The sequence below is a fragment of the Giraffa tippelskirchi genome, chromosome 7 (genome assembly GCF_054371585.1).
Source record: "Giraffa tippelskirchi isolate mGirTip1 chromosome 7, T2T-mGirTip1v1.2.pri, whole genome shotgun sequence".
Lineage (NCBI taxonomy): Eukaryota > Metazoa > Chordata > Mammalia > Artiodactyla > Giraffidae > Giraffa > Giraffa tippelskirchi.
The window spans coordinates 31,916,473-31,929,185 of NC_137281.1; the positions used below are offsets into that span (position 1 = coordinate 31,916,473).

Here is a 12,713-nt window from a genome sequence, read left to right on the forward strand (position 1 = left end):
CTGTAATTATAGTGACAATAAAGCTCTCAGAAATATTATGTATTTAACTCCTCTGTGCTCTTTGCGTGAGGTTCCCAGGTGACGCTAGTGGTCAAGAACCCATCTACCAGTGCAGGAGACAGAGATGCAGGTTCACTCCCTGGGTGGGGAAGATCCCCTGGAGGAGGACATGGGAACCCACTCCAGTATTCTTACCTGGAGAATCCCATGGACAGAGGAGCCTGGCGGGCTACAGTCCATAGGGTCACAAAGAGTTGGACATGACTGAAGCAACTTAGCATGCATGCACACATACTCTTTACATACATTATTATATTTAATCATCTCAATAAGCCTAAGATATAACAATTTCTATTCACTTCCTTTTTTATAGATTAAAGAACTCAAGCTTAGGAAAGTTTTGTTACTTGGGCAAGGACACAGAACTAATAAAAGCTGAGCATGGAATATAAAGCAAGTGTCTGGTTCAAGAAAGTTTGACTCTAAAGTTATGTTTTCAGCCACTACTCTCTTACTATTATCTCATTTGTTTCTTGCACAAAGCTTTGAGCTTTGAAGAATAAAAATTATTGGTTTTTTAAAAAGTGATTAATTAGGCTGTATTGGGTCTTAGTTGTGGCACATAGAATCTTCATTGCATCATATAGGATCTTTGGTTGCATCACATGGAGTTTTCAGTTGTGGCTCCTGGGCTCAGTAGTTGGGGCCCATGGGCTTAGTTGCTCCAAGTTATGTGGAATCTTAGTTCCCAGACCAGAGATTGAATTCCTGTCCCCTGCATTGCAAAGGGAAGTCTTAACCACTGGACTGCCAGGGAAGTCAGATTATTGCTTTTGTATATGGTAATTTCTGTTCTAGCTCCTATCTATATTACTCTGTTGGGCCCTCACAGTAATTCTAACATTTGCTGTAGACTTGAAATCCAGAGCAAAGACAAGTTAAATGATTGGTCCGAAGGGAAAACGTACTTATATCAGAACATTTCACATATAAATATTCCATCTGTGAAACTTAACCCCACGCTGCTGCTGCTGCTTAGTCGTTCAGTCGTGTCTGACTCTTTGCAACCCCGTGGGCTGTAGCAAGTCAGGCTCCTCTGTCCATAGGATTCTCCAGGCAGGAGTACTGGGATCGGTTGACATGCCCTCCTTCAAGGGATCTTCTCGACCCAGGGATTGAACCTGGGTCTGCTGCATGGCGGGCAGATTCTTTACTGCTGAGCCAGAAGGGGAGCCTGTACCCCATGCTACTCTGCCCAAATACACTCACCTCACAAATATACACAGGGTTTGTCATTGTTTAGACACCATCTAGATTTATTAATTTTTTTCTATGAAGGCATTTCTTAATTTTAGAATCCCTCCCACTAGAAGGTAACTCTGTTGATAACAGAATTTTTTCACTTTATCACTTCTCTTTTTCCACCCTAAACAGAGACTGGTATGAAATGCACACACTCACTAACAGCCAGACACAGAGTACAGAGCTTGACCTTATTTTCTGTTAATGTGTTATTATTTCATAATGGAGGAAATAATTTCTCCTAAAAACAAAATCTAAGTGAAAACACAACCCAGCAAAACAAAAACAAAAGTTATTTCATGACGTTCTGCAGGGAAGAAAGAGTTCACCCTTTCACATTAGTCTCTGAACTCAGTTCTTTTAGTAAATCTTGAATCTTTTTCTTGTGATTCATTAAAAAAAAACCTCTCCTGAATTAATTTTAATCTTAGAGAAAAGTTGCAAAAATAGTTCCTGTATACCCCTTACTCAGCTTTGTTGTTGTTCAGTCGCTAACTCATGTCTGATTCTTTTCAACCCCATGAACTGAAACATACCAGGCTTCCCTGTCCTTCACCACCTCCTGGAGTTTGCTCAAACTCATGTCCATTGAATCAGTGATGCCATCCAACCATCTCATCCTCTGTCGCCCTCTTCTCCTCCTACCCTCAATCTTTCCCAGCATCAGGGTCTTTTCCAATGAGTTGGCTCTTTGCATCACGTGGCCAAAGTATTGTATCTTCCGCTTCAGCACCAGTCCTTTCAGTGAATAGTCAAGGTTGATTTCCTTTAGGACTGACTGATTTGATCTTCTTGCAGTCCAAGGGACTCTCAAGAGTCTTCTCCAGCACCACAGTTCAAAAGCATTATCAGCTTACCTTCAGTTGAACATTTTAGGTAACATTAGTTCAAGGACCAAAACAAGAAAGTCATCACTGAGACTCGTGTTTATTGTCATTACCCAGTGTCAATGTTTTATCATCTCGTAATTGGACTATAACTGTAAACCTCATAACTTGTCTCATCTCCTAACATTCTATATCTCTGCCTCCAATTGAATCTGGAAGTACTAACGGAGGAGCCTCCTACATAGGGTTGATTGCAAATGATGTATCTCCTCTCTTGTCTACAGGATGAAGCCAACTCTCCCCATCTTGACATTTATGTGCCTTATATTTTGTTCTGTTTGCATCTCCAGCTTTAGTTTTAATGACTGCCTTTTCCAGACATCTCTCTTCCTAACAGAAACCTAGTCATGTCTGTCTTACTATCCTCCTCTCACCTGGAATGTCTTTCCTCCAATTCTTCTCCATCCCACACAATATTCAAATAACTGCAAATATTTCACCAGCTAGTAGATGAGCTACTTGTGAAAGTGAGTCTTTATTTATTTATTTTTTTGATACTGTTCCCAGTGTCTGGTGGAATGTATTACACAACAGACATTCAGAGCATTTTTTATCTCTAGCTGTAGGTTTTTGTAGAACCTCTGAATCATCATGCTGAGTAAAAATTCCAGTTTTACAGGATGATCAACTGCTCGACAAACATTACATTTTCCTATGTAGTGACCATAATTCAACACAGTTCAAAAAGATTTCAATTGGCAAGATCTTGCAAAGCTCTACCTTTTTTCAGCAAACCTAAATGCTGCTCAGATCCACCCACATCTCCCTTCAGGTTTAAAACACTCTTCCCTCAGCTGCGGGACGTGTTGACTGTAGACAGTTCAGGGCTGATGATCCCTCAGCTGAAGACGGCTGCCTGGACCAGGGCCAAGCCTCCATTCTAAGGGAGGTTCCCACAGCCAACAACTGGTCAGTGCTGGAGTATAAAGTCTTGGATGGATTTCCTCAATGACCATCCCAGCTCTAGAAGGGAGTCCACTGAGGTCTTTGTTGTAACTGCATCACTGCCTGAGTGAACCTTCTACCCAGTCTTGTCCTTTTCGCTTTCCTACAGATATACATATTTGTTAAATAGGAGGATAATTGCTTTACAGTGTTATGGTGGTTTCTTCCATACAGCAATATGAATCAGCCATGCGTGCACGCTCAGTTGCTCAGTTGTGTCTGACTCTTTGAGACCCCATGACCAGGCTTCTCTGTCTATGGGCTTCTCAAGGCAAGAATACTGGATTGGGTTGCCATGCCCTCCTCCAGGGGACCTCTCCGACCCGAGGATCAAACCCGTGGCTCCTGGATTGACAAGCAGGTTCTTTACCACTGAGCCGCCTGGGAAGCCCATGAGTATTCTTCTGTCCCCTCCCTCTAGAACCTCCCTCCCAGCCCACTCGAGCCCTCTAGGTTATCACAGAGCACCAGGTTGAGCTCCCTGTGTTATACAGCAGCTTCCCGCTCACTATCTACTTTACACATTTGTTGGTAGTCGCGAAGCTGTGTAGGACTCTTTGCGACTCCCTGGACTGTAGCCCACGAGGCTCCTCTATCCATGGGATTCATGGCAAGAATACTGGCGTGTGTTGCCATTTCCTTCTCCAGCTTTACACATTATAGTGTACATATGTCAACGCTATCCTCTCAACTTGTCCCACCCTCTCCTTCTACATCTATGTCCACAAGCTTGTTCTCTGCGTCGGGGTCTCTATTCCTGCCCTGCAAATAGGTTCATCAGTACCATTTTTCTAGATTCTGTGTATATGTATGAATATACTGATCAAAGGGACTCCTCAGTAAAAATTCAAGAAATCTTCAACTTAGAATCTATTTCTAGGAAGCTCATTTGTGATACCTACCATTCCTTATGAAACCATCAGATGATTTATTCATCTGTCTATCCATTCAGTTAGCAAATGTATGTTCAGTAATCATTACATGCCCCGCACTCGGTGAGGAAGACATGGACCCTGCCCTCGTAGAACATGCTTCTTGTTAGCACACCAGACTTCTCCAGTTTCTCCCCACTTTCACTAATTCCCAGAATTTAACACAGTCTCTCAGACTACTTTGTTTTTACTTATGCTTATAATTCCTTCCCTGCTGTTCTTTTCCTGGTTAAACTCGACCCACCTTTCATAGTTCCACTCAGACGCAGTGCCTCTCAGGAGGCTGTCCCTGACCATATCCGGTTTGGGCTGGATTAAGTGAGGGATCCAAACCCGATGTCGCTGCATCCAGCTGAGTTTGTCTCTCCTCTTCTCTTCCCTCCACCACCAAACTGTAAGCTTCTCAAGTGTGAATTTTGACTTCATATCAGGCAAGCTGAATGTATTCAATGGCTAAATGAATGAGTGAATAAAAATGGAAAATTAATCTGGGGGAAAAAAATTAAAGTTTTGATTCTGTTATCCATAGGCCCAATTATCTAAATATCATGATTAATTAGTAGTCCAATATAATTTTATATTTTGAGGAAATAAATAAGATGGGATAAAATATTCCTTTCATATTCTGTGCAGCTTTTTCAGCAGCCAATTTTTCCAAGTACATTCAGTTGTGCTTTTTGGAGAACTTAAATGTTACATTTTATATCCATCATATTATTAACCTTATGTTTCATATTTCTTTGATATGTATCCTTTTCAGATTCTCTAAGCCCACGAATCTGATAGGTATCTTTCAAATGAAAACTACAAAGGAATCTTAAATAATACAAATTCTAAAAGAGCTGTCTTTATATAGTACTTCAACTTAGCAGTCCTCTGTCTTTTAAAAGGCTTGTGTATCGTTGAAGTTATGATAGTTTATCTCCATATTTTAAAAAAGATTTCTTTTCTTCCTCATTACCACACATGGGTTTCTGTATTATATCCTTGACAAAATTCAGCTCTTGGCAAAGAATAATGTGTTAATTCTTATTTTCTCTTTTTCTTTTCCTTTTTTTTTTTAGGTACGTCTGTCACTAATGTAACAGCTACTGATGCTGATGACCCAGTTTATGGAAACAGTGCGAAGTTGGTTTATAGCATCTTGGAAGGGCAACCTTATTTTTCCATTGAGCCTGAAACAGGTTTGTGGCCTAAATTTTGAATTCTATTTACTATGTCATTGCTTCAGGGAAACACTTTTCTTGGGATGTGGATTATGAAATGCTCTGGTTAAGGAGCTTCACTGTCAGTAACATTCGAATGTGTTATTCCTATGCAGAGCCAGGTACATGGCAAGCCTGACAATCATTTTGATACATATTAAAATGAATTGCAGATCCTTTGTAGAATATCACCTGTTTAACAGATGGCCTGGCATCATTGTTCATCCCTGGGAAAAAAGCGTGCTTATACCTCAGGCCAACTTAGATATCAGATTTAAGAATAAATACAATTACTTATTGGCTGCAAAATGCTTGGCAAGTAACATTTATAAAGATTTCTAAGTTTCAACTCATACATCTATGAAGTGGAGTGGAACCTTCCTCATAGCCTTATGATCAGATGAATCAATAAATATTCAGCAAACAGTACATGGCATGTGGTAATCATTTCATGCATGGATATTATTATATTTGTTACTAGATTCCTCATTTGTTAAACAGGATTCTGATATCTGTGTGCTAGAACTCTCATGAAAATATTATAATTTTTGCCAATATTAAACACAGCCAGTATCTGAGTTCAATGATATAGATTTTAGCAAACTGGAAATAAGTTATTTAAAAAAATAAAACAGGCAAACTAGAAAATCTATTTTTAATGATTTGGCTGATAAATTCATAAAATAACAGTTTTTGTAAATGAAGATATATCTTTTATTGTTTAATTTTAACAGTGTAGCAAGAGAGTAAAGACTGTGTCAGACTTTTTATAATCTTGATTTTTATAGCATATTTTAAAATTACTTAAAATAGCACCATCTTTTGGGTATAGTTTTTTCCTATATCTGGTGATTTTGTCTGCAGACTTCCAAATAGAAAAATTCAATATGTGGGCACATATACATTTGTTACTTTGATTCATGAGTTTTCAGCAGTATTGAGATGAATTTTCACGTCTTACCATTAAGTCAATTATTAATTAAATTAAAAATTTAGAGCCTCTCCTCACTTTTTTTTTTTTAATTCAAAGAAAAATCCTCATGCATTTAAAAGTGAGAAAAAGTACATCTATACATAAATAGGTCATGGCTTAAAATTGAATTTAGATTCAGAAACAGGAAAAAACTCTTGTAAAATACATTAATTAGGGGCATAATTATATATGGTTTTCCTCAGCGAAGAAGAAGGTCTGCTATAGACGGCATTTCCTTTGTCCTCTTTGATGACCCTGGGGAAGAGTAGAGAAGGTGGTCAGCTCTGAATTTTAAGGGAAAAGAGAAACATCTGGAGATGTCCTACTCCTCGGCCAGAGTCACAATGAGAGATGGGCCCAGGACTCACACCCAGGGCCTTAATTTCAAAGCCACTGTCAGATGTCTTCAAACTTCTCTTTTCAATGGCAGGAGTTATGGTATAGCGGCATCCACAAAACAGAAATGCGTTAACTCCTTAAGTGAAATTGAACAATTTCCTCTTCACTCCTTGGCTATTTGTTTGTTTACTTGAATCTTTTGGTTCACCATTTACAGTGTAATATATTGAGAAACAATTATTGAGAAAGTATATTGAGAATATATGGAGAAATAATTGACACATAGTGTTATATTAGTTTCAGATGTATAGCATAAAGATTTAATAGGGATTCCCTGGTAGCTCAGCTGGGAAAGAATCCACCTGCAATGCAGGAGACCCTGGTTCGATTCCTGGGTTGGGAAGTTCCCCTGGAGAAAGGATAGGGTACTCACTCCAGTATAAGAATACTGAAGCCCAAGAGGGCTTTCCTGGTGGCTTAGATGGTAAAGAATCCACCTGCAATATGGGAGACCTAGGTTTGATCCCTGGGTTGGGAAGATCCTCTGGAGGAGGGCATGGCAACCACTCCAGTATTCTTGCCTGGAGAATCCCATGGACAGAGGAGCCTGGAGGGCTACAGTCCATGGGTCTCAAAGAGTCAGACATGACTGAGCACAGCACAGCATATATTGTGAAGTGATTATCATAATAAGTCTGGTTAACATCCATCACCACACAGTTGTATTGTTTTTTTCTTTTGATGAGAAATTTTAGGATCTTGGCAACTTCTAAATATATGACACAGTGTTAGTAATTATAGACACCACATGCCATGCTGTGCTGAGTCGCTTCAGTTGTGTCTGACTCTGTGCGACCCTATGGACTGTCGCCCACAAGGCTCCTCTTTCCATGGGATTCCCCAGACAAGAATACTGGAGTCAGTTGCTATGCCCTTCTCCAGGGGATCTTCCTGCCCCAGGGATTGAACCTGAGTCTCTTAAGTCTCCTGCATCGGCAGGCAGGTTCTTAACCACTAGTGCCACCACACAGAATATTATATCCCCAGGACTTATTTATTTGATAACTGTAAGTTTGTACCTTTGGACCAGCAATAGATATTTATCCAACAGATGTCCAAATCAGCATTCACTATGTGCCAGGAACCAAGTTAGATATAAGGAGACCAATTCACAAAGGCTAATCTCAGCCTACAATATCTCACAATCCATTTTGGCAGACAGATTTTTTTTTTCCAACATAAATACAAGGAAGCATGATGATGCCATTTAAATAATTTATATCTTAGGAACAACTTACCATGAAGTACAGAGAATAAAAGCCTAGTACTAAGTCAGAGGATTTGGGCAACTTTAAATCTCATTTGACATATATTGCTATTTGCTTAATTAAATGTTGTCAGCAACATTTAATGTGTACATTTTCACTCAGCATAATGAGGGTTTATCTCAACACATAGTCATTTTAGCCTTATCATGTCCAATTTGACAGATACAAAGTTATCTGATTCATATTTTAGAAAGTTTATTCTGGTGCTATTGTGGAAATGCACTGGAGGGAAATGCTACTTGAAGCATGCACATAGAAGTTGCTTAATAAATACTGGTTGAATGAAGTTAAGGTTTTTAACTCAAGCAGACAGAGTGCAAAGGCAGTAGAGGCTAAACTTAATAATAGAGTCAGCAACAGAGGTTTAATAGCTTATCAATTAGCAAATTGATATAGCTTATCAAATAGCAAATCACATATTGAAACATCAACATGTTAAGTGAAAAGTAAGCTGCTGCTGCTGCTGCTAAGTCGCTTCAGTCGTGGCCGACTCTGTGCGATCCCATAGACAGCAGCCCACCAGGCTCCGCCGTCCCTAGGATTCTCCAGGCAAGAATACTGGAGTGGGTTGCCATTTCCTTCTCCAGTGCATGAAAGGGAAAAGTGAAAGTGAAGTCGCTCAGTCGTGTCCAACTCTTCGCGACCCCATGGACTGTAGCCTACCAGGCTCCTCCGTCCATGGGATTGTCCAGGCAAGAGTACTGGAGTGGGGTGCCATTGCCTTCTCTGAAAAGTAAGCATTATTGTGTAAATGCTTGCTTAATTATGCTTGGGTTTGTTCACGTGAAAGCAGAGAGTTAGCTGTTCCTAAAGGATCTAAATTTGTCTGTCTCTGAGACTTTGTTCACCTTTCTAAAAGAAAAAATTGAGACTGGTGTGAACACATGTGCACTTAATGGAGGAGTGTATAAAGGCAGAAGGACATTAAGAATATTTGTTGATATTTTATATTAGAAAAACGTACAAAGACCATAGAACATTTGAATTTTTTATTTTCTAAGCAAAAGGAAAGAAAATACCCTTTCTGGTGATGAGAAGATTTGCATAATTTGCCTCATCTGAGAAATAGACTCTGACTTGGAGTTAGGAGAACAAGTGACTTCTTGGGGCTTAAAGACTGTGAAAGATGGAAGAAGTACTATCTTAGTTCCACTGCTGTAACAAAATGCGATAAACTGGGCAACTTATAAGAATCAGACATTTACTTCTGAGAGGCCTGGAGGCTGGAAGTTTGAGATCAGGGTGGGCATGGTCAGGTTCTGGTGACTGCTCTCTTGTGGGTTGCAGAGGCTGTCTCTCCTGTTCCCTTGGAAAGAGAAGAAGCTAGGTCTCTGGCTTTTTTTTATATGAATGCTAATACTATTTTTGAAGGATTCACCCTCATGATCTACCTCTCAAAGCTGCCACCTCCAAATACCATCACAGAGGAGATTACAGTTCACCATATAAATTTGGGGAGGGTCAAAAACATGCAATCCAAGTTAGACATGAAACAGAATTAGGCAGGGAAGTCCATCACACTGTAATTCTGACCTGAAACCCATGCAAGTTAGGAAAGGATATACGTTAAGGCAACGTAGATTCACCAGCATCTTGGCCGAACCCATAGAGGTCCCTGGAACAAAGATTTCTCTTAAAAGGAGTCTCATACTGCACACAAGTGACCAGGCTTTATTATCACCTGCCTTGTACAGCTGTTGGCTGAGATATACCTGGGAAGTAAGATACCCGCTTGAAACTTAAAACCAGTCCTACATATGCCTCCAGTAATCATGTATGGATGTGAGAGTTGGACCATAAAGAAGGCTGAGTGCCAAATTGATACTTTCAAACTGTGGTGCTGGAGAAGACTCGTGAGAGTCCCTTGGAGAGCAAGGAGATCAAAACCAATAAATCCTAAAGGAAATCAACCCTGAATATTCATTGGAAGGACTGATGCTGAAGCTGAAGCCCCAATACTTGGACCACCTGATGGGAAGAGCTGATTCACTGGAAAGGACCCTGATGCTGGGAAAGATTGAGGGCAGAAGGAGAAGGGGGTGACAGAGGATGAGATGGTTGCACGGCTTCATCAACTCAATGGACAGGAGGTTGAGCAAACTCCGGGAGATAGTGAAGGACAGGGAAGTCTGGCGTGCTGCAGTCCATAGGGTCACAAAGAGTTGGACAAGACTTAGCGACTGAACAACAGCAAAAACTGGAATCTGGAGAATCATTTGAGGGAATGATCTATATAAAGAAGACTGCCTACTGACCACTGTCAGCAAGTCCCTGATGCTAGAATATTTTCAATAAGGAAAAGGAAACTGTTGCAGGAAGGGGAACCTGAGGGTGGTCTCTTGTCTGACACTCAGGAATGAATTTTCCGAGGAGACACCTGTGGTGACAAGGCAAGAGACTGTATTGGGAAGGGGTGCCTGGGCGGAAAGCAGGAGGGTAAGGGAACTCAAGAGAACTGCTCTGCCACGTGGCTCGCAGTCTCAGGATTTATGGTAATTGGGTTAGTTTCCAGGTTGTCTCTGGCCAATCACTCTGGCTCAGGGTCCTTCTTGGTGCTGCACACATCACTCAGCCAAGATGGATTCCAGGGAGAAGGATTCTGGGAGGTGGTAGGATATAAGGACTGGAGCCTCCTCTTTCCTTTTGACCTTTTCTGAATTCTTCCAGTTGGCAGTAGCTCGTGAGTTCTGAATTGCCACAAGTGGTCACTGTGGTACCTGGCCAGGGTAGGCGGTCTCAGTCAGTGGTTCCACTGACAAAACCCGAGGACAGGAAACAAGAATACATGTATGTGTCTTGTTTTACTCTCACAAGAATGCTAAGGATGGAACTCCAGACTTTGGAACACAGAAATTCTGTTTTCCTGTTTGCTTGTTACGTTCCAACTTTATGGAATTATTTCCTGTCACCAGAACACAGTCCTGTCTCAGGAAGAGCTTCTCCTCTTGTTTTAGGTATCAGTTTAGGGTTCAGAAAGATTTGCTATTTATTCTGTTTATTCTCTTCTGTGAGCATCTCCTGATCAGTAATCGTCTTGTAATTGACTTGCTTATGTTTCTAAGTCAGTTTTCATGCTAGAATGAACAGCTCATGAAAGAATGGGGCTTGTCTAATTTGTTCATTTTGTATCCCTGTGCCTAGCAGAGAGTTTGGCACCTGAAATTATTCAGTAAGTAGTTGAGACAGAAAGGCATGAAGAGGGTAGGGTGGGGAGAAAGAAGAGAAGGAAGGAATGAATGAAAGAGAAAGGGAAAAGCTTGCCACAACTTACAGAGACGATGTGGAAACACCAGGAAGGGAATCCAGTTTGGTTTCCAGCCTGTCTTCCTTCTGTCTATTTTTGTGGTGGGAAGAACACCACTGCAACCTCACATGTGATTTTTGTTGTTTTTACTGAGATTCACTGAAGACTCAGATTCACGTCATTTCCAAGTCTCATGCTATATCCTAAGTGTCTAGCCAATGCAGTGCTATTCTGGTACTTGCAAAAATGAACCTTGAGACTTATAAACTCTTGCTCAGATTTAGTTCTAGATTAGACGTTGAGATGGAAAGGTTCAGGGAACCATTGCAGCCATTGTAGAGGAAAGGATGGTTATTAATAAATCTTCCTATTCTGGAGGTCACTGTGATAGTAATAAAAATAATAATAGTAATAAAAGGGAAAATATTATTGTGTTTCTAAACCATAGTGAAGAAGGAAGAATTTCCGTCTCCAATTTGCAGTTGACAGAACTGTATTTCAGAGAAATAAGGTAAAATGTCTTCCCTATCCTTACATCAAACTCTCTGTCAAATTATAAACAACAGGAAGAATAAAACCAAGACTCTAAACAACAACCACCTCATTTATTGAACACATATTGTGTTCTCGGCAGTGTGCTAATTAGGTTTGCATGCATTATCAAATTTAATTTAATTTATTCCACACAATATTTTGAGGTAGGTACTAAATGTCATCTCTGTGTTACTGATGAGATAACAGAGGATCAGAACTGATAGTAATACATTTATTGCATAAGGTGTTTGAAGCAAGGTTTCAAGTGAGTCTCTCTGATTGCAAGATCCAGTTTTTCACATTCTCCTGTAACCACCCCCCACCCCGGACTTCCATGCATTGTGTCTCGTGCCCGGGGCTGCTGTTGGTGTAGAAATGGACCTATAGAACTTGGAATCAGGCCCAGGTCTCCTTTATACATGGACACAGGAAACAGTTTGATGTCAGATAAGATGTGAGGCAGTAGTAATTGTAAAATGAAGTGTCATTTTTGTGAATAGCTTCAAAAGGCTGAAAATAGCTTATTTGTATTCTATAAATGTTTTTTCTCTCTCTTTTTTTTTTGTTTTCCCCTCCCTGCCACCCCAATACCATATGTTTGCTTGTAACATTTTGGGCACAGACAGGGAGAAATGTGGCATTTATTTAAAAAGCTACTAATTTGAGGACAGCAGTGAGAAAACAGTTGCAGACCATCCTAAGTGACTGAAGATGGAACATCTAAATAAAATGCAAGGCAAGTGAATAGTAAATGCTTAATTATCTGAAGAAATCAGGGTAAAGTTGCAGGACAGTGTGCACGTTGCTCCAGGCAATCAAGACTAAGAAAAATGATCAGCTGCAAAATAAACCAAGTTAATTCATTGACCTTTTTTTGAGACTCAGACCATCTTTCTCTTCATTGGATACAAATAGCATTTGTCTCAGTGGAACCTGTAAAAATGAGCTAAGGCAAAAAGTACTCCTTGGAAAAAATAATCCATGTAATGAATGGTTCTCTTTTATAAACATCAAGGATAATACA

General features: G+C 40.2%; 1 protein-coding gene across 5 annotated transcripts in view; it reads left to right on the forward strand.

The window, feature by feature from the left end:
• CDH8 (cadherin 8) overlaps window positions 1–12,713 on the forward strand; it is a 1,308,359-nt gene that overhangs the window by 1,098,013 nt on the left and 197,633 nt on the right. For all 5 annotated transcript variants that reach the window (XM_081511605.1, XM_081511603.1, XM_081511604.1 and 2 more), the window contains one exon: window positions 5,131–5,250. In XM_081511605.1, coding sequence (XP_081367731.1) covers window positions 5,131–5,250 — 120 coding nt within the window. The remainder of the gene's footprint in view (window positions 1–5,130; window positions 5,251–12,713) is intronic.